Raw genomic sequence first — 20,037 nt, 5'->3', positions numbered from 1 at the left:
CGTACCACTTTGTATGTCGGACGTATTTTAATTAAAAATACTTGTAAGTACTTTTAAGTGCCGAATTGGCATCAACTGCTGGACTCGAGTGAAAGTGCAACTAGTGGAAATTAACTTTACAATTAAAAAAAAACTCTTACAAGAGTATTATAATAAAAGTGATATAGGAACAGAAAGTCTAGGCTCGTTCTTACTTTGCTCTATCAGAAAAGGCAAAATTTAAAGAATAAGACACAAGAATGCTTACGTGTAAACGGGATAACTATCATAATTGACGCAGGAATATGAAAATAGGAATAACGTTTCAAATTTTCGCGTAACAAAAATAAAAGTCGCCACACTACTGCACCGTACTGCGTCCTCGACTTTTTCGAGTTCCATTTTCTCTTCATGTTTCCAGTTACATTAACATGTTGGAATGAAATATGGGATTGGACATAATTATCGTTCGCAAGAATGATAATGTTGATGGTTATCGAAGCGTGACTTCTTGTAACAAGGCAGTGACCAGAAGCTTTGGTCCTTCCCGAATTCTTCGCCTTGCTTGATGGTCTGTGGAAGACTCTGGCCCACAGTTTCCGGTAGGAACAAGACAAGTGCTGCACCGATGAATGATACTAAGCTGATTATCAGCATTGGGAATCCCTCCCAAATTATAGCCTGGTAAACAAATCGATATTATTGAAAACTTTCAGCATTCCATTCCCTATAGCGAGTAACAGGAAAGGGTGTCTTACCGAGTCGATGACATAGGGTGCCATAGAGTGTGCTACTATTCCAAAAATGTGAATCAAAGATACGCCTTGCGATCTGACAGGTGTTGGTAACAGTTCCGCCGCGTATTGGAGACCAACGTTGGCTGCCATGTTCAGGCAAAATCGTGACATCACTGACATCACTAATTTAGCAGATACTGCATCAAAAGGTTTAGAAAATGATTAAATTTGTCTTTTCCAACTCTAATTCCGTTTTGTATTTTCAATCGTCAAGTAAAACAGAAAGAAGCATGTACATACTGGACTGCAATATTAGTTCGAAGATGCTGCATAGGCAAGTCATAGCGAGGGTGAGAAATCCGCAGAGTCTACGTCCCCATCGGTCCAGCAACAGGGTGAGCAGTATGCCAGCCGGAAGTTCCGTCGAGCAGGCGACGGAGAACGACACGAACACCGAGCTCTGGATAAGCTTTAACGAGTACACATGGCCGTCGAAGGATATCACGGTGAGACACCTGTAAAATGAGGCCAGATTATTCGTCGAGCTTCTCTAAAGCTTATTTCTTATACTTTCCAGAAGAGAACCAGCAGAATGGTGTTCCTGGCCAGCCGGGGCGATTTGAACAGATCTAGCACCGTCGCAGTTTCGCACTTTTTGTCCGACGCCTCAAGGTTGCTCTGTAACCATCGATGAAGAAGATTTTGGATGTTGAAGGTAAATGATATATATTTAGAAAAAACTGGACGGGGCTATATAATTGTTGTGAATGTAATAGTGTTAACCACTGTTTGGTTAGTTGAATAGCTATTAACAGATAGATGTTACCTACAATAGTATGACTTTCATGCCACTAGAAGTAGCGCAAATGAAATGTAAATGTTGAATCACTGATTTACGTTAGTATCTTCTTAGTTCTAATTTTGATACGCAAAAGGAGATAGAAAATGTGAGGAGTCATAAACAAACGGAGAAAGACAGTAACGAGAAACGCAACAAAGTAAAAAGAAAGATAAATATTTAGTCAAACTTACGACGAACGCGCCATAAATACGCGGATCCGGGTTTCTGCGGTTGATTCTAGCTATTTTTCGAAGCTTCTCCACTACCTTGTCCGTTTTCCCATTGGAAACGTACCATCTTGCAACATTAAAATTCACACTTGGTTAGTGGAGAATAATTAAGAGATAAACGTCTTCGTAGATTCGCTTACCGGGCACTCTCAGGCAAAATCCACGGTGTAATGAATACGGACAGCAGTGGTATGGCAGTGATATAAGTGAAATATCGCCAATTTGAAACGTAGTAAGCAATCCAAGGCAAAATCGTACTAGCCACTGCGAAATGTACTCCAAAAGCGATGTTGACAACCAGAGTCCGTTTCGAGACGGCCATATACTCCAGCACTATGCAAATAATTTACAATCGATAATTCCCAGAATTGAGAACAATTATCTTCCGCATTTCACCGAGAAAACATCAAAGATTTATCAAGGAGAACCAGTGCAGTGAAACTTTTTATCTTGCTCGAATCTTACCGATGATCAAAGGAATGTTGATGCAATTATCGAATGCCAATCCGGTAAAAAACCTGCAGATGGCGAACGACCAGAAGCTATTGGCGCTTGCAGTGGCGATAGAGCCGAGAAGGGCTACGCTGTTGCAAAACATCAACGCTGGGATGCGACCCTTGTGATCCGCGATCCAGCCGATCAGGAAGCCACCCAGGATGGAGCCGCAGAAGAAGATGGCCTGCGCCGTCGACACGAGGTATTCTCGGTCGCATACCCAATCTAGCTAATTACCAAGATCTTGCTCTATTACGCTTCTCGAAGTTGTCAACGGTTTCAACGGAGGTACTCCAAAGATACTTCACCTCAGTTCCTATGCTGGGATACGGGATCTGCGAGAAGTTGTACTCCCATCGATCGCATCCTACTTTTCGGTCGGTTCCTAACTCCCACGAACTTAGGTTCTTCCCGCTATTCAGAATTTCCGTAAAGTTCAGGTCCTTCCGTTGGCATTGGTCGTAATAGGGGTACTCGCTCGTTCGTGGAATAGCTGTTCGAATCCTAAAACATAAAAAACGTCAGTTTGTAAACGTGTGGAGTTAAAGTCCCTGTATATATAGTCTGCTTCATCGTATAACATCCAGAACGTTTCCATCGTATTACACGAATCCACGTTGTATGAAGTCGTTTCACAGAAGGAGTCCACTGCACATACCTCTCTTCTTGAGTAAGATTCGAGGCCATCAATTCGTCTATCCTGCACCAGTGTTCCGTAGGGATGATCGTTATAAAAAATTGCGAGAAATATAGAAACGCGTAGATCATGCCGTAAGGCAGGATCGCCATCAGCAACCACCATTGGTATCTTCCATAATCTCCGACATAAGGCAAAATATCGTCGAAGCTTTCCAATTTCGGCCTCAACCGGGTCGTCTCTGTAGGCCTTATGGATTTATCCAAATCGTTCGTGATTTTCATCTCTCTTAAACAATCCAACAGATTTCCACATGAGTCGATAGAAAAGAAAAATGAACACACTAGCTATTAGGAACATCGAGGAATGGAAATCTCACCTGCCGTTCATGTTTCTTCCGTACACCCGTCAGGGAATTTCTGAAAACAATGAAGACAGAGCCTGGTTTAACCGACACCTTCGTTTTTTCGGAGCCACGCTACTGTCGATCGAAAGACACCGCTAAACGAACTGAATTAGCGAGCAAAGTTCCTCTGACGCAGTCTCCGCTTCATTTTCGAATCGGTTAAACGATAAATTAAGTATAAGTGTTTGTACCAGCGCCAAACGATTATTGTGCTCGGAATTAAGTGGTTCGTGACACGCGACTCATTCGAATTGACTTCGAATAGAGATCCGCTCGCGATCTCTGGACGTAAGGGTTCTAAAAGGATTGACCAGATCACTGTTTAGAGTCTGATACAGACGATATCGGTTTTCATACGATGCAACCTGCAATCTCGATCGTCTGTACCATATTACAGATCGTCTTTTCGGTTTTGCACGGTACTTGTGCATACAATGGCATTGTGATCTCGACTAGGGTTCGAAGCATAGACTTTTTTATTGGTCCTTGTTGCAGAGCAAAAAATTCACGACTAAACATAGCTTAATGTAGAAACGTGTCCATATGCTGTCCAGTCATGCGACGATAGCTTGTGTCACGCGATCAGCGTGGTTTTATCGCACAAAAACAGGGTAGAATAAGGAAAATAGCAGAAATACGCTGTTCATGTTGGTCGAATGGTGGTTGAGCAAGTAAAATTAAAAGTTAAGTGAACAATGGTGATTTCTATTCGACCAAAATGTTCGATCAAATCGTGAGTCTTGCTGTTTACTTTGCTTTTAATTTTATTGGATAAACTGCATTGTTCAATTGAAGTGATCAGCAGAATTTCGCCTTCAGCTTAGACATGTCGCGCTCAGTGGAAGAAATAGAGTTGAAGCATTGATTGGATCGTTTAGATGTCGGCACTGTAATTGGAGAGATATTAATGGGCTTCTGAATGAGACGCGGTTCAGTGGACGAGAAATGTAGGAAAGTTACTTGAGCTTCGCTGCATTATATAATTGTATTGTGACAATTGGTTATCCGTACGGTTCTAAATCATGTAAAAAGTACTTCGTTTGACGTTTGTAATTGATTGATAAAAAATATCGTATATATTATTTATTTTCATACATAACAGAATAGTTGATGAAGGATCTAAAAACATTATCTCTCATGTTTAACTTATATATGTATATGGCGACTCAATTTTCGATTTTCGATTCAATTCACGTCACCAAAAGCAGACTTCACATTGACTGTTATTTACCAGTCACTCTAACAAAAATTCAAATTCGCCATCAGAAAGACAAAAATAGAATCGCTCGATACCTTACCAGTCGTCAAACAAATCCTTGATAAGCAGCCCACGATAAACCCCGCGACTCTCTTCGCTTGAATTCCTCGCTTGAAATCCAACACGATTTTGCAGGCGATCGCGATTAATTCAACACCTCTGGATCAGTTAACTCCACTCTAGTCACGATTAATAGCGAATTACGTTACAGGCAATTAAAAGCATCCTCGATCGAACCATCTTCTTCCTTGAAGTCGCACTAAATCGTATCGAAACGTGTCCGCGCTTCGCTATCAATCCCAATCGTCGTTGACTATCTTAGCTTCCAGTCCTCGATATCGCCGAATAAACCAACCGATTTTCGCGTTCTCGTATCCCCTGTTAACATCGATTAAACAATTTCCGTGTCACAGTAGAGTCTTCATTCTTCAATTCTTAATTTAGAGATGAAGTACAATTTACGTTGGAATTTTTGTTATCCACGCAAGATTTCCTCGTACAGAGACTAAGATGAGATCTGCGGTCGAATCGACGAGTCGACGTTGATTTCCTCGAAGGAGCAACAGGATCCTTTGATAGATGCACGAGCAACGCGATTATTCTTCAGCGAATGGACGAGATCGGTGACAAAACGAACGATCTACGCGGTTCACATCGATCAGACGAGCGGAATCGATGACGAAGCGAACGATCGACGCGGTTCTCTCGTAGCTGAGAGAGGAGAACGCGTCCGATGGTCGCGAGGTCTCGCGCGATTATGAAGGAGAACCGGCTCGCGTAACGCTGATATAGAAAGCTAAGCATAACTTAGGAAAACGTGATACTCGACGACACACGTGTTTGCCGATCGAGACGCGGAGGATCGGAGAGGAACGAGACGAGAGCAGCTATCGCCCGACACTAGGATCAGCTGAACAATTTGGCACGATTCTCGAATCGCGATCGAACTCGATTTACTTTAACGCTGGGCGTAGAGCAGCAAAGTGGTGCAGTTTTATTGGGGTTTCATTACGGCATGAAATATAGAAGACGTCGTGCGTACAAAAGGAAGCATACAAAAATAAATTGAAATAATAATTTTTAATTACACTTAAAGGTGTAAATGACAATGAAATCAATAGTAAAGTACAATACATTCATTGAATCCCAACGTGCGTATCAGCGAGACAAGATGTTTAATGGTCGCTGGCACTGATAATACGAGGTACAGTGACGAACCCGTTACCATGTCCAGTATTATTTCAGCCAGTTCCATTTCTAGTCGATCTGGTACCGCTATTAATCCTCACGTAACAACATACACGCTAGAGAGGAGTATAATATGAACTGCGATGAATATACGGTTACGTGGTTCCACGTCTATAAATAATTTTGCATACGTTATAATTAAAGACCTTCAATGCTATTTCCATCGACACTCGACGTGTCCGTTGCCAGTTTCGGTGGAACAGGTCGGTAACTCGTAACACGTTGACTTGACAGTGTACTTTTTATATTCGCGGTATCGTTTAGGTCGATCTCTTAATGGACACTTCTTTCTCAACTCGAAGCTGTGAATTTCGTTACGATCATTGCACGTATACTATCGATACGATTTTTCTGCAACACCATTGTACACACAGAACCGGTTTTTCAAGGCGTTTTTGTCTTGCAGCCCATGTAACAGACCCGTCCTTTAGACACAGGCGTAGCGAACGAAGACTGGGAATAGGATTATATAGTCGGAGTTTGTCTAGAATAGCAATGGTTCCAAGGGATGTAATGTGACGATGAAATTTTTATATAGACGGAGTAGATCGTTGAGACTTGAGAATGTACGAGGAAATTGATGCTTTGAAAACCCTTTTAAGGGTTTTAACGTAAGAGGGTCGCGACAGTTTTATAGCGTTTGTTAGCTCGACCCGTGTAACTTTTGTTCTCAGTCTCGACTTTTTAACGGAGGCAGAGAGGTTGGAAAAATTTCATTTCTCGTCATGCAGCGACATCAAATGATTCTTCAAGAATCCGGTCTACCTTGATAGATCCCTGGGTAACGCAAGCGGAATCCGCAGGTTTCGTATTGCATCGTTCCCATCGCTGTAAAAATGAAAATGCTTTCACTGTCGTGGCAGAGATCGAACCGAATGGATTCTTGTAATCACTTCCGCTTTACGCAACGCTCTGTTTTTAAAAAACAAATTTCTTTACATAACTCAACATACGTTACTGAAAATGATAGCAGTTAAATTCTTATCATAGGACGTACGTACTATCAATTTTTATCATGCAAAGTTGCTCACTCTGTACTAGCTGAAACAATAAGCTTGTTCGTTACAAAATTTGGAATCATGTGCCTACCAACGAATAATTTTGTGCTGTCTCACCGATAACGTGTTATTTACATCGTATTCGACTGCGAAATGTCATATTTCAGTGTTTAACAAATCGCCTTCAAACATAGAAATGTAAGACTGTGCGTATATACTTACTTACATTTATCTTCCTGGATTATACATTACCCATGTTAATATAGAAGTTTTTGCTTGTACGAGCATCACGTTCTTCTTTTTGAATTGTTGCTTTATCTTGACAGAACAAATAGCCACGTTGTTGCATTCAAGAGAGATGAATCAGTTGCTTGAAATTGGCATAGAAGCACGTCGAATATAACTGTTTGAAAATTCTTAAGAGTCGAATTGATTTTTATATGAGAAAGTACAAGAAACGTTGTCAAGATATTCCGCAATTGTCCTCTATATCCTAGGTAGTATCGACACGTGTATTTATGTCTATTTCATCAGGAAAATAAATAGAACCGACCAATCTGAGCAAGATTGTTATTGTAAATGTGTTCGATAGTAATTATCGCACTCAGTCAATCGGAACGTGTCGTAAATTGGGGTTGTTATTGAATTCATCCGTTTCGCAATAAAACTGATTTCTTTTCCGCCATTTCAGATTGAATATTCTTAGATTTAATCAAATTAAGCTCAATTAATATTATTTCATATCATGTTCAAACAATGTTGGGTAGTACAGAAAGTAAAGAACAAACTTCGTTGCAACTCAAATTTAATCGGATCAACAGAGATAGTTAACAGAGATAGATGTTATATTGTTGATATCTTCAAGGTTGCAAACAAATTAACATTTCCTAGAAATGTACTTGGGAATAGTTTCGACAATTTTAATTTAAATTTAGCTAATTACGAGTAATATCTATTCCGAGTAACAAAGGTAGACATTTATTGCAATTGTAAATTTTTGTGGTTAATATATAGATCGGTGTTGATTAAAAATACGTACAGATTACTCCAGATTAATAATCTAGAACTAGACCAAGTATTTACAGTTCATTTTATTGTGCAGGCTGTCTCAATTTAGTCAATCTACACATCATAAACGATACATAATTTCATGCAAGTAGGTCGCATAGATAATACTGAATAATATTGTTTAAAATTAGATATCCTCTATATTTACGACATTCGATATCAATAATACTCATCTTCTTATATAAAATAAATTTATTAATGCAGAATAATCACAAAGGATTATTTATAATCTCTATTATTGATATCATCGCAGTCGTTACTAAAAATAACGTGCAGATTTCAATTCCAGTGCAAATGAATATCTATAAAACTGAAACAACAAAAAAATAATACTATTTACAAACATAAACAATTGATTCTAAAGTGGTAACAATTCACCATACCGAAGATAAAAAATAGCACGAGAGATAATAAGAAAAGAATATAAATTAACGCTAGAAAAATTAATAATAGTAGATCATAATGTATTTACACAATCCTAAAGGAGTAATATTAAGACTTGTTTAAATCCACTTAAATAAGTGATAGCTGCTTAAGCTACGAAAGATAAAAAACTACGTACGAGCAACATTCTTTTCATATTTTAGATACGGAAAATACAATGCATAACTGTGATGGAATACAGACATATTTACTTGTACATATCAAGACACAAGATTAATCACCCATCTAACGCCGATACAACTCCTTATACACAGCTTTACCCATACCACTTGTCGCTAAACAATGGTAACGATCACCACCAACGTTACGCTAATTAATTAATCAGGGATAACATTGACAAAAAGGTCGCGAACTCTTATTTATTGAAACTTAACATTGGGATTGCTGGAACTGCTATTTTCAGAGGCAATTATACATTTCCGACTAATAAGATAAGTGGAAAGTAACTTCCATTCACAAGCATGGAAAAAAACTTGTATGTACTGGGTGGTTTAAAAATCATGCTACAGGTAGTTTCTCATGCAATAGCAAGTCGAAAATATCATCAAATACTGTCCATCATATGAGTGTATAATATAAGCGTTCAAATAAACGATTTCGTAACAAATGAAGTTCTGCGTGAAAAAGTTCATTTTTCATTTTCAATCCACTTCTGCGCAGAAAACCACATCTTCTAAAGTTATACGTCGGCTCTGGGAACACCTCGTACAGTAATACATATAGCGATGCAGACGTCAATGGAGACGCCACGAGATCCATTTGGGTACTATAGAAGGATAATCCTGATTCTTATTCGTGTTGTCGAGTCGATCGACCAAAGGACAGGTGTTGCGAAAAGCTCGACGGCTTTCAATGTGGTTTTCGTTGCTTTTATTACAAAATACGTAGGAACGCTTTACAGAGAAATAAAAATACTCGCGATGCACCTCGGTCGTCCGACGCTCTCGTGCATCGCCGAGATCTCAGAGCGATTTCTAACATCGACCTAGAAATTTTACATGCATTATATACACACGATCCGTGGTTGCACGACAGGCTGGCCAAGCTATTCTAACCACGTTTTCGCCTTTAAATGTACAATTTCACTGTTACCTACGTGACGAAAGCGAAAGAATAGAAGAAAAGAAGCATAAGAGAATGTTCATGATTTCCATAAAAACGAAGGAGAGTGTTTTTCGATTTTCTTCTTTGGTTGAACGACCTGCGCTTATTCGATCGAGTAACTTGGTCAGCGTCAGTGCTACACGGTTCTGGAAGACATCTTTCAATGATCATTCCGATCTCGAGATCAAGGTGTCAGACATTTCGTGGTGAATATATTTTTACAATCTTTCCACTTGCGTATCCGAGGTTTCGCCCTTTTTGGCCTTCACGCTTGATCTTCGTATCATGCTGCTCTTCAAAGGCTCACCACGAAGGGACGCCCTCATCGAGTTCCTTACGCTGCATCTAGAGATAGATCTAAACATGGCGGGGGGTGGTGTTTCCGCGTCGCGTTTCCTAAATCAAGAAGAAACAATCGAACTTTCAGCTCATGAATATAACTCTCCTTCTACCAAAACCAAAAAAGAAAATAGTCCAATACCCTTCTAAGGTTTATTTTTAGCAGAGAGCTTGAGTCCTGAACTTCAAGTTCCGTGAATTCGTTTCAAGAAAAGAAGATCGAACACACTTCCTTTTAGTTGTGATTTTTACCTTCCGATACAAGGGGCGTCCCACATCTTCTGATTTTTCCCAAAGTCCTCACCGTCCTGCAGCGTCTGCGGTAGGTCCTTGTCCAACGTTTCCGGTAGAAACAGCGTGAGGAGACCGCTCATGATACCAAGAATGCCCAATACGAGCAGGGGTAGAATCGATGAAACGACATCGAGGTACACCACGAAGGGTGACAGGATGCTGGCGACGTATCCCATTATGTGTATCAGAGCTACACCTTGAGCCCTAACCACGGTTGGCAACACTTCAGCGGCGTATTGAAGGCCGATATTGTACGAAATGTTTATCCAAAATCGGCCCAGAATAGCCAAGGTGGCTGCATAAATATCTGAAAAGATTCTTCGACGTTAACTTCTTGCTCACAAAAGTGGAAATTGATTTTGACTTGTGCTAAAGATTACTAAGCGTCTCTATAACTTATTGAACTTAGTGTTAAGATAAAAAAATTATAATAACTTAGTAATATATATAATAAGGTCTTGGTTTAAAAAATATACGTACTATTGGAAACAGCGGATGCCCAGATGCTGAATATACCGGAAATAACGAGGGAGCCACACGCCAGCCATCTTCTGCCCCATCGATCAAGGACGACTGTGAGGAACGTGTCCGCTGGCAATTCCGTTGCTGCAGCAATCGTGAAAGTGACGAACACGTTTAAGCCTAAATTATCGACGTTTCGTACGTGACCATCGAACACCAAAGAAATCGCCATCCTACGGTACGTCAAACATTTAATGAGCTTCGAAACATTTCTTTTCCACGTGATATAACTTTCATAAAATAATTCGTCCATTAATAACACGTGTCGTTGAATGAATTACTTTTGCACGAACATTCGCAGAGATTTTAACGTAGCGAAACTCAAATTTTTTACGAACTATATCAGATAGCAATACCTACCATATAATAATAAATAAAATAGTGATATTCCGTAGCCGTGGAGATCTGAATAAATCCAAAACGGAGTACGTTTTATCCGCTTCTTCCTCCTTGCATATTCTGGCACAGGTTTCCTGTTGTTCCAAAACTTACACTGATTAATAACACGAAGAAAATTCAGAGAGAAGTATTTCTAACTGGATTTACTTACTCGAAATTGCTTGTAGACATCGTCAGGCACCTTTGTGCCATTTATTTTTTCGAATTTGCCCAAGATCTCGATAGCTTTGTCCACTTGGCCTTGGCTGACCAGCCATCGCGCGCTTTCCGGTACCAACCATGGCGTCGCCACGGCCAAAACGAGAGGAACTGAGGTGGCGATACAAGTCATCCTCCAATCCGCCAGAAAATAGGCGATCCAAGGTAAAACGCATGCCGCGAACGTAAAGAACATAGCTATTGACATATTCGCCACGAACGTACGCCATTTTGGTCCAACGTATTCCAATACTGGAAGAAGAGAACTAATATTGAAAAGGAAATCATTAGCAAACACCTGATGTTCAGCAATATACAAATTTAAAAGATGAAGTTGTAAAGGAGCACTTTAAATAAGAGTTCAATTCCTGAGACGCATCATGAACATTGTAATATTGATAGAAAGAGAGCCAACAATGGCCAGCGAAGACAAACTGCTTGCAGCTATATAATTGAAAGCAACTCCGGGTCAAAAACAAAGCGGCATTAAATGACTAACGTGGTTACTTCGTTAAGAACAATTATTCCCTGTTTTGTAGTGAGTACAAAGTATACGTCGTTCACGGGCGATAAATTTCCACGTATTTACCACTTCCTGCACTGTTACACAATCAAGAAATTAAGTCCCAGTCCCGAAGTTATTACACGTGCCCACGAGACAGCTAATTTCGCCTATGATTCGAGCCTTACGAATGTCACTCGAGCATCAACTTAATTGTTCAAGATCATCTTTAATTGCTTTAATCTGTCGTCCGCCATGAAAACCGAAAATCTAAAATTCTCGTGCTTGGTTGCCATTATTGAAGAAGTCACGAATACCAACGGCTGCAACTTGGCTATGACAGAATATGGTACTACTGTTCGCGTAACGTTCTCCTTCTTTCTCTCTCTCTCTTTATATATAACAATAAATAATGTGTTCGTTTAAAAACGCGCTGACCCGTTCTACTTGTTGGATAACATTCGAGTTTCTTTGTGAAGCTCAATTTAATTTAAATGCAAATATGTCTTAGAACGTGTAACGGAGCAACATGTTCGCGTTCGGATTATGTAAAGTCGGTTCTGTGACACAGAGCTCGAGTTTCTTCGTAATTAATTTCATTTGCACAATTCTACTGTTTGTATGTTTGAAGGATATCGTTTACATAAAGGGGAGAACAAACAGAAATATTTAGCATTTTCTTCGCACAAAATTAGGAGTTAAGATCTTCAAGTCGCATCGTTTAGATAGAAACAGTATCGAACAAATTTTTCTTTCTATTCCAATACGTGGTTTTTTAAATACATTGTTCGTCGTTTACCGATATTGTCATCTATTTCTATAGACGATAATGAAAAAATGAATCAAAGTTCATCTAAGAATGACATAGAAAGGAGTAGCTTATTTTCACAGCTTTCACAATCCATCACTGAGAACCGTACGATTCCACGTCGCGTGATTATTTTTTTATTAATGCAAAACCGGGAATATCGCTATTTACAAACCAACGACCTCGATGATGTAATACTTGTTACGCGCTCGATGCGAATTAATAATGTTTATCTCGTTTGTAATCAATGTATGGCTTTGTCGGAACCATAAATTAACATACGTTCGACATTCGAATGGATCGATCATGCTGTCACGTTCACTCACCCATGTTTCGTTCTAAAAAAAATAGTACATAAGTAAATTGCATAAAAAAATGTAGCACTAAGAAAAAATGTTAAGTCCAAGTGTCCAGTATTTACAGTCCAGTCTTGATAAATCACTCTCCTATTTTTATCAGTTTTAATTTTTATCAGTTTTTTTCATGAAATATTTGAAACGTGCTTACCGCGATTAGTAATCAATTTTACGACTGTTGTGATCAGCAAGAATCATGCAAAATCACGAAACATCGTAATACATCAGAGATAAATTCGAATTTGAATTCAGAACTAAAAATTTCTCAAGTCTGACTACTAAGAATACAACACCCGTGCGATCATTCATGATCGAGCAATGAACAACCTTGGCAATTAGGAAATCCGACTGACTAGCAATTAACGAGCCGACAAGCTCACGAATTCCGTCAACTTGGCCTAGTTCTAGACTGTTAGAACAAGTCGTAAATATTTCCAACCTCGACTTGAGTCATCGAGTCACGGTTAATGCACGCCACCCGGGTTTCGTCGGTCTCGATTTTCGCAGTTGTGAAATGTTGTCATTCGATAATTAGTTTAACAAATCGTCCCGTTTGTCGCAACGCTGGTTTTGCATCGACTCGTAGCTTCTTTCTATGTCGAAATTACGTCGCGAAGGATGTTTCGCTATACAGTTACGCTCACTTTCTACTGGAGACTAGTAAATTTATGGAGACGATGATGTACTGCACTTGTTTAACGACGGAATGGACGTTTGAGCAATTAAGGATGTCTCCGCTTTAGATTAACTCTGGTGTTAGATGTGATGTAAATTATTTATTTTATTTTAATTACACGAACGACCCACTAAAAATATTCCTGATTGAATAATCAATTTATCGCATGGAACTGGTTCCAATCGAAGAGAGAAACGCAAGTTGCGTCTGTTATATACGTTGCACGCGCAGGATAATTCGAAGGAACGTACTTGAAGAAGGATCAGTCGTAAATTAACCATAAAAATAGACTAACGAGTATAGCATTATCTCGCACACCTTACCGACGTAAGATTTACTTGACGTAAATTTCTATGTTCCTCCAGTTCCAAGGAATATACTCACCTCACTTACCTTAACTGTCCTCGCGCAATAATCTTTAAATGCAAATGAACCCGGCAAAAAGTCGAAGAAAAACAGAATAGACGCCGTTTAGCGCGAAGCGCAACAATCAGAAGCACGAAGGAACGAAATAAAAGATTCAATTACCTAATATGTACATCATGGTGAAGCAATTGTCGAAGGCGAATCCAACGAAGAAGCGGCACAACGCGAATTGCCAGAAACTGTCGGTGAACGCGGTGGCCACCCCCGCGAGGAACCCCATCAAGTTGGCCCCAATCAGAGCTGGTATCCTCCCGTATTGATCTGCGATCCATCCGAAGATCAGTCCTCCAAAAATGGCGCCAATGAAGAAGATACTTTGAGCCATAGTCGGCAGAGCGTCGTGCTGGCAGACCCATCCCAGCTGAAATAGAGAACTAGAGTCGAATGGTTTACATGGTGCCTGGTGACGGCAATCGTAGTGAGATCTCACTATGAGATCTCAAAGAAACGCGTTCTTTCGTTCCCATCGAGGCAAGGGAACGAAGAGACTTTGCTCTCTTTCGGTAGCGTGGAACTACGAAAGGAAAAGTTCTCCTTTCCATGAAAGAACAACACCAGGTTCGCTGGAATCGAGCGAGTGAAGACTCTTAGAAGCGACTCGAATGTCTTGGTTGGTTTTAAGTAGAATAGGTCTATCGTTTCTACCGCATCGTTCGAAAAGTAAGAGGACCTTGTGGAAACCTTTCTACCAAGCGTAACTCGTTTAGCGGCGTGATTAAAGTGCAATAAAGATGATTGAAAAAAGGAATGGAAGAAGGGAAAAAAGGGGAATGCTCGAAAGGAGGAAGTCGTGGAACGAACGCTTTGTATCTCACCTCGGTCGCCACGGTTGCGTAAGGCACCGTACTGTAATTGAATTCCCATCCGTGTTGGCAAGCTTTCGTTGCCCACAATGGGCCAGTCGCGTGGCTTCCATTGAGCAGGATCTCCGTGTAATTTACATCGTACATGCTGCATCTCGAGTAACCTTCGCCAACGACAGGTATCGCTAACGAGCGTCTGGAACGAACACGAAGAAAAGGATGTAGACGATCGACGACAGGTGAATGATTAACATTGCTTCCGAGATTTTATAGAAAGTGCGAGAGAGGTCATGGATACGTTTTCAGATTAATACCAGTCTGTCGATTTGCTTGTCGACGATTGTTAGCTACTTTTGATCGATCATGGTTACCTGACTTGCGTTCACCGTAAAAAAGTTGCTTCGCGTAATCAGGTTGATGCAGTGATTAATCTTCCTCCCTTAAAGGTTAACAAGACAAATGTACAATATTCTTTTTTAAAAACCAAATTTTCTAACTCGTTGATGACACTAGAGAATTAGAATTACTGTCGCACAAATTCAATTAATAGTAATAATTTAAAAATCTATGTTAGTATGAAGTTTTTGTCGTCGAAAGAATAAGTATTTACAATTATAATGTCACTCTCGTCTATTAACATCTCAAAGTATCACGATTAATCGCGTGCGTTGTCTGACCTTTGCGTGCAAGAAGTGAACGAACGACGACATTGATTGCGTTACGCGCACGTACGCTGTATTTTTCATCCTCGATTCACCGTTACATGCTTACAAAGAGCGAGCAACGATCAGAAAAAAAAGTGGCATTGAGATCGAAACGACGACAGCTTGTCTTTGTTCATTCATGAAACTCTCAAAGTTGCGGAAAGTTTATCGTTAAAAACGTTCGTGCAATCCAAAGTAGATACAGGCCGCCATTGATTCGCCAGGCAGCGCTAAAACAAGACTCGCGAGTTGTTCACAACTCGCAGCATTTTAGCTATTCGAACAATTTTTTCTAATTCTTGTACTCGTTCTTGGATTCATGCAGTATCATGTATCGCGACTGAAACCATAAATTGAATCCTAATACCACCATATTGAATTAAACATTAGCTGCGGATGGCTCAAGCTACTATGCGATTACAAAATTGCGCATCATTTCAAACTAGCTATTTGGCAATTATAGTGACGCAATTGCTATATATTGTGCGTTGTTATTATATTAACATATTATCAAAAACTTTCAACAATTGTAATCGAAACCATTGTTTGCTAATCCGTTCTCCTCGAGCACAATCTCTCCAACACATAATCGTTCTATGCGGTAGAAAATAACTACGCGGCCGTCTTACCATTTTAATAGCTTGCAACGAAAATTGCGTTATTATTCACCACATGGAACAACTGAATAACCGTCCGAACGATACCAACGATCATTAACGATTCACACGGACACGGTTTCACTGAAATTTTAATTACATCGCCCGAGACCATTTCATCGTCTGCCATTTTTCCGTAATTGTACGAGCGTGCAAGCGTGCATCTTTCACCAGCATTTTAACACGTAAAAAACTGTCAGCATCCCGTGCTACTCGTCGCAATTAAACGCTATCGAACGGTATCTAACCGAATGTTACGTGAGTGTTGGACGTGAGTTTTCGCGTTCACGCTCTCATTACTTGCACGAAGGTTCCACACACCGTCGATACGATAATGTGCACCAGCTGGGAACCTAATCCAGAGTGCATTGTGCGAACAGATTGCGACACAACATCCTGCGGCTCTCGAAACACCTTAATAAAGAATCATGGTGCAATCGTGGCACGTGTGTTAGATGAACAGGTAGTCGTTTCCAGTTGTTCATTGGAACACCGTTGAAAGTTCACTTGATGACTGTATCATAGGCGTTGGATTTCTTGCCTGGAAATTGCTAAACGCGATTCCTATTTTAAAAATCCTGCATAAATTAGAAATTCGAACCGTCTCTTTATTCGAAGTTATTACCTTCGGGTTCAACAGTTTTGCGTTGCACGGCTATTTTAATAAGAAGCCCCAAATGATCATAACCGATTCGTACCACAAGGATTCCTGTTTCGTAGAGATCGGAAAGTCATTAAGTTAGAACGGTGACACGTTAACTACGGCGTCGCGACGCTGCTCGCGGTCGTGGCTGCAGATAAATTAACACGATCAGACAAGAAAGCCCGCCCGTTTCGTCGTGTATCGACGTATCTCAGATAAAGCAAAAGCTTCCATTATGCAACAAACCGCAGGAAGGAGGACAGCGGGGAAAAATAAAACAAACTCCAAGCCTCGCGGTAACATACGTTCACCGGAGGAACGTGTTTTATTGAGATTTTTACGAGCTGCTACCGGCTGCTCGGGACGTTGCATTATTCGAATAACATTGAAGGTTGTTAACCCACAACTGCAATGTCGCCGCTAAACGAACGTGGAATTCATTTGCACCTTGAGGAATTCACTGTTCTCTTTTCAATATTCGATCGTGTTTCGACTCGATAGAATATCGATAGAATGGATTTGTTTGGCGCGAAGACCCGCCATTTTGGTCCCACGTAGTTTCGTGTCGCTAGAAGAAGGGGTAACGTGGAGATCGATAATGTCGAATGGAAAGTAGGTAGAAAAATATGTAATTCCAGAATATACGCAAGTAATGAATGTAGAAAATGCATATATCAACTTATTGTTACGAACGTACGCCATTCTTGTCCACGGTAATTCAGTATGAAGATGCACCAAATTAAGTTTAACGATATAGGGAAAGTAAGGAATTCTAGACAAAAGTGTAACATTTAAATTACACTTTGAATGTCATATTCCATCAATTACCACGATAAAGCTACCACTTGCGTCTAATTGAACGTACTCCGGATTTAGAAACAAAGTTCCATTAACTAGTTAACGATTACGTCAGAACCGAAGGTGCAGTCTATTTACATCTTAAAGAACAATTCGTCGCTGTCCTTTTCCTTCCATTTTGGTCACGATTTTCTCTCTCTGCCTACAGTTAGATGGAGAACGGCGTGCCAGTGCGCAAGTGTTTCGACAGGATTATCGTCGTTGAAATCGTAGAACGATAGGGAAACGAGCCAAACATTATGGAAGAGTAGAGTTTCATTTAGAAATTGATTCGCCAATTACTGAGAACCAGAAAAAATTACGATGGCAAGTATAAAAGAAATAGATATAGCGTCCTCTAAAAGAGACATTAACTTTGCATAGGTAGTAGCATGTTATGATAAAAAATCGTTCTCTTTGTGATCTGATCGATAACTCGCAACAACAATACACTCATGGGAAAAAGTATTCATCTAAGTAGTTGAGACACTCGTCGTCATCCTTGAATTGTAAAATAGATGTTGGACATCGCTCTCCATCGTCCCGTACCAGTATTTTTCATTAATCGATACGTATTAAACACGCAAGCTCGAGCTTGGTGTAATCCGATCACATTTTTCATCAGCATCCGACTACGGTTTATCGATTTTTTGCATCTGCCCTCGTATTCTTAGATTATATTTTTAGATCACGCGCAGAAAAAAGACGATATTGCGTTGACACATTTAAAGTTCTGATAAGAATATAAAACAATTGGATAAAAAGTTCATACTTTGCAACAAGAACATTTTTCATTTCTTATAAATGCAGTATAAATCATACTTTTTGAAAACAAACTTCCTGAGTACTCTAATAATTCTTTGCCACAAATTCGAGGATCTTCTAAAATGTTTCAAAAAACTTAGTCCGTATTGTATCCTTCAGTAAGTGTAAAAAAATCCTGAGAGAGAATTTTCGAATTACTAACTTACAGAATGAATAAATACGGAAATGTACAGTAAAATAAATTATCGCTTTTCACGAATCGAAGCGGCAAGATCCTCTTTCCTCTGTAATTATCATCAAACAATAGAACGGATCCAATACAACTGGCTGTAAACGTTTTTAATAATTGCAGACGTTGTTATCAAACAGTAAACTGATATAACTGATCGCACAATAAAGCAAAGATACACATCCTAATGATACCAGGAATGCACGTAACAATTTGCCACTCTTGGCAAATAAATTTGTTACACAAACATTCAGTAAAGGATGTAAATATTGGAGCCGACAATGTGCAACTATTGATCGAGTTCAACCTACATCATTATCAATTCTTCCTTAACATGTGATTATAGAAAATTACCAAGCGGATGAACAAAAAATTATGTGCCCTCTTTTACAATTACACTTCTTTTTATTAAACGCGAACAAACGGCGGCAAACAATGCTGGGAAATAAAATCTCGGCTTTAAGGAGCTAAATAAAGCGTTCATTCAAGGTTCCAATCAATAGATTTATCCAATTTCAGTCTCCGTCCAGACGAAGCATCGAAGCATTTCACTTACCGTTCATCGACTGTGAGGTTCTCCAGTTCCGGTACCCAGCACCAGTATTCGTCCGGTATCAACGTGATGAAGATCTGCGAGAAGTATACCCACGCGACGAACGAAGCAAACGGGATCATCAGAAGAAAGAGAATCTTCTGATAAACACCGAACTCGCCAACGTAAGGCAACAACTCGTCGAAATCCATTTCCTTCGTTTCCTCCCCGTCACTACCACCAGCTTCCCTTACTCGAGGGTTCGTCGAGGTCTGACAGTTCGCCGCACTATTGTTCTGATCGTTCTTCAAATGCACGGACGTTTCGAACTTCTCTTGCGGCGGCATCTTCCTGGATATCGATTATCTTTGTCAATGATCACTATCTTCTTATCGTTCTTCTCTTCGGTATCAGCAGATCGGTCGATGGTTAAACGACGCGCTCGAACAGACCGCGAGACGGATTACGTTTACGGTCCCGAATGCATGATCCTGTATTTATTCTGTCTAAGCTCTTTGTTCCAGAGTTGAAAAGCTTCCGCCAGTTTCAGAGATACGAATCGACCACGTGGACATTATTTACCGTCGACGTCGCGCGAATCCGTGACAGCGTCTGAGATTGGAGTAGAGCCAGATCTGACCTGGCTGATCACGACGGGGAGGATGAAAAAAGTGGACAAATCCTGACGGAGGTGTTCGGAACTGAAACGATCACTCCTGTAACCGGCTATATAGCCACCGACCGAGACGTACTCCCTCTCTTTTCCCTGTGGTAGCTGAATTCAGTGCTCTGCAAGTGGCATTGAACACAACGCGGATCGCGTCAATCATCCTCCTCATTGGCGCTCGGCTAATTTCTTTTCGCACTCTCACTAGAGGCAGGTTAATGGGGAGGACGTTAGCT

General features: G+C 40.2%; 2 protein-coding genes across 3 annotated transcripts; both read right to left on the bottom strand.

Annotated features, from left to right (window-relative positions):
- Nucleotides 1-2: 2 nt before the first annotated feature.
- Nucleotides 3-6,004, bottom strand: LOC143433084 (carcinine transporter-like). Its single transcript, XM_076910210.1, has 11 exons — nt 5,809-6,004; nt 3,299-3,338; nt 2,941-3,207; nt 2,591-2,786; nt 2,253-2,511; nt 1,928-2,120; nt 1,749-1,854; nt 1,292-1,394; nt 1,017-1,232; nt 738-913; nt 3-660 (listed from the first exon to the last, which is right to left on the bottom strand). Exons 2-11 carry the CDS (start codon nt 3,307-3,309, stop codon nt 442-444), a joined length of 1,746 nt encoding a protein of 581 aa, XP_076766325.1. The 5' UTR covers nt 3,310-3,338; nt 5,809-6,004; the 3' UTR covers nt 3-441.
- Nucleotides 6,005-9,663: 3,659 nt separating this feature from the next.
- On the bottom strand, nt 9,664-19,498 carry LOC143432750 (organic cation transporter protein-like). Of its 2 annotated transcripts, none has more exons than XM_076909620.1 (8): nt 19,159-19,498; nt 14,781-14,964; nt 14,068-14,326; nt 11,151-11,449; nt 10,961-11,073; nt 10,559-10,773; nt 10,037-10,385; nt 9,664-9,841 (listed from the first exon to the last, which is right to left on the bottom strand). In XM_076909620.1, exons 1-8 carry the CDS (start codon nt 19,479-19,481, stop codon nt 9,664-9,666), a joined length of 1,920 nt encoding a protein of 639 aa, XP_076765735.1. In that variant the 5' UTR covers nt 19,482-19,498. The 2 variants fall into 2 exon arrangements, with proteins under 2 accessions (XP_076765735.1, XP_076765736.1); XM_076909621.1 differs by lacking the exon at nt 19,159-19,498 and adding an exon at nt 16,102-16,246.
- Nucleotides 19,499-20,037: the final 539 nt, after the last annotated feature.

Source organism: Xylocopa sonorina, chromosome 2 (assembly GCF_050948175.1).
Source record: "Xylocopa sonorina isolate GNS202 chromosome 2, iyXylSono1_principal, whole genome shotgun sequence".
NCBI lineage: Eukaryota > Metazoa > Arthropoda > Insecta > Hymenoptera > Apidae > Xylocopa > Xylocopa sonorina.
Note: the sequence above shows the minus strand (reverse complement) of the source record. Positions and strands in the feature narration are given on the sequence as shown.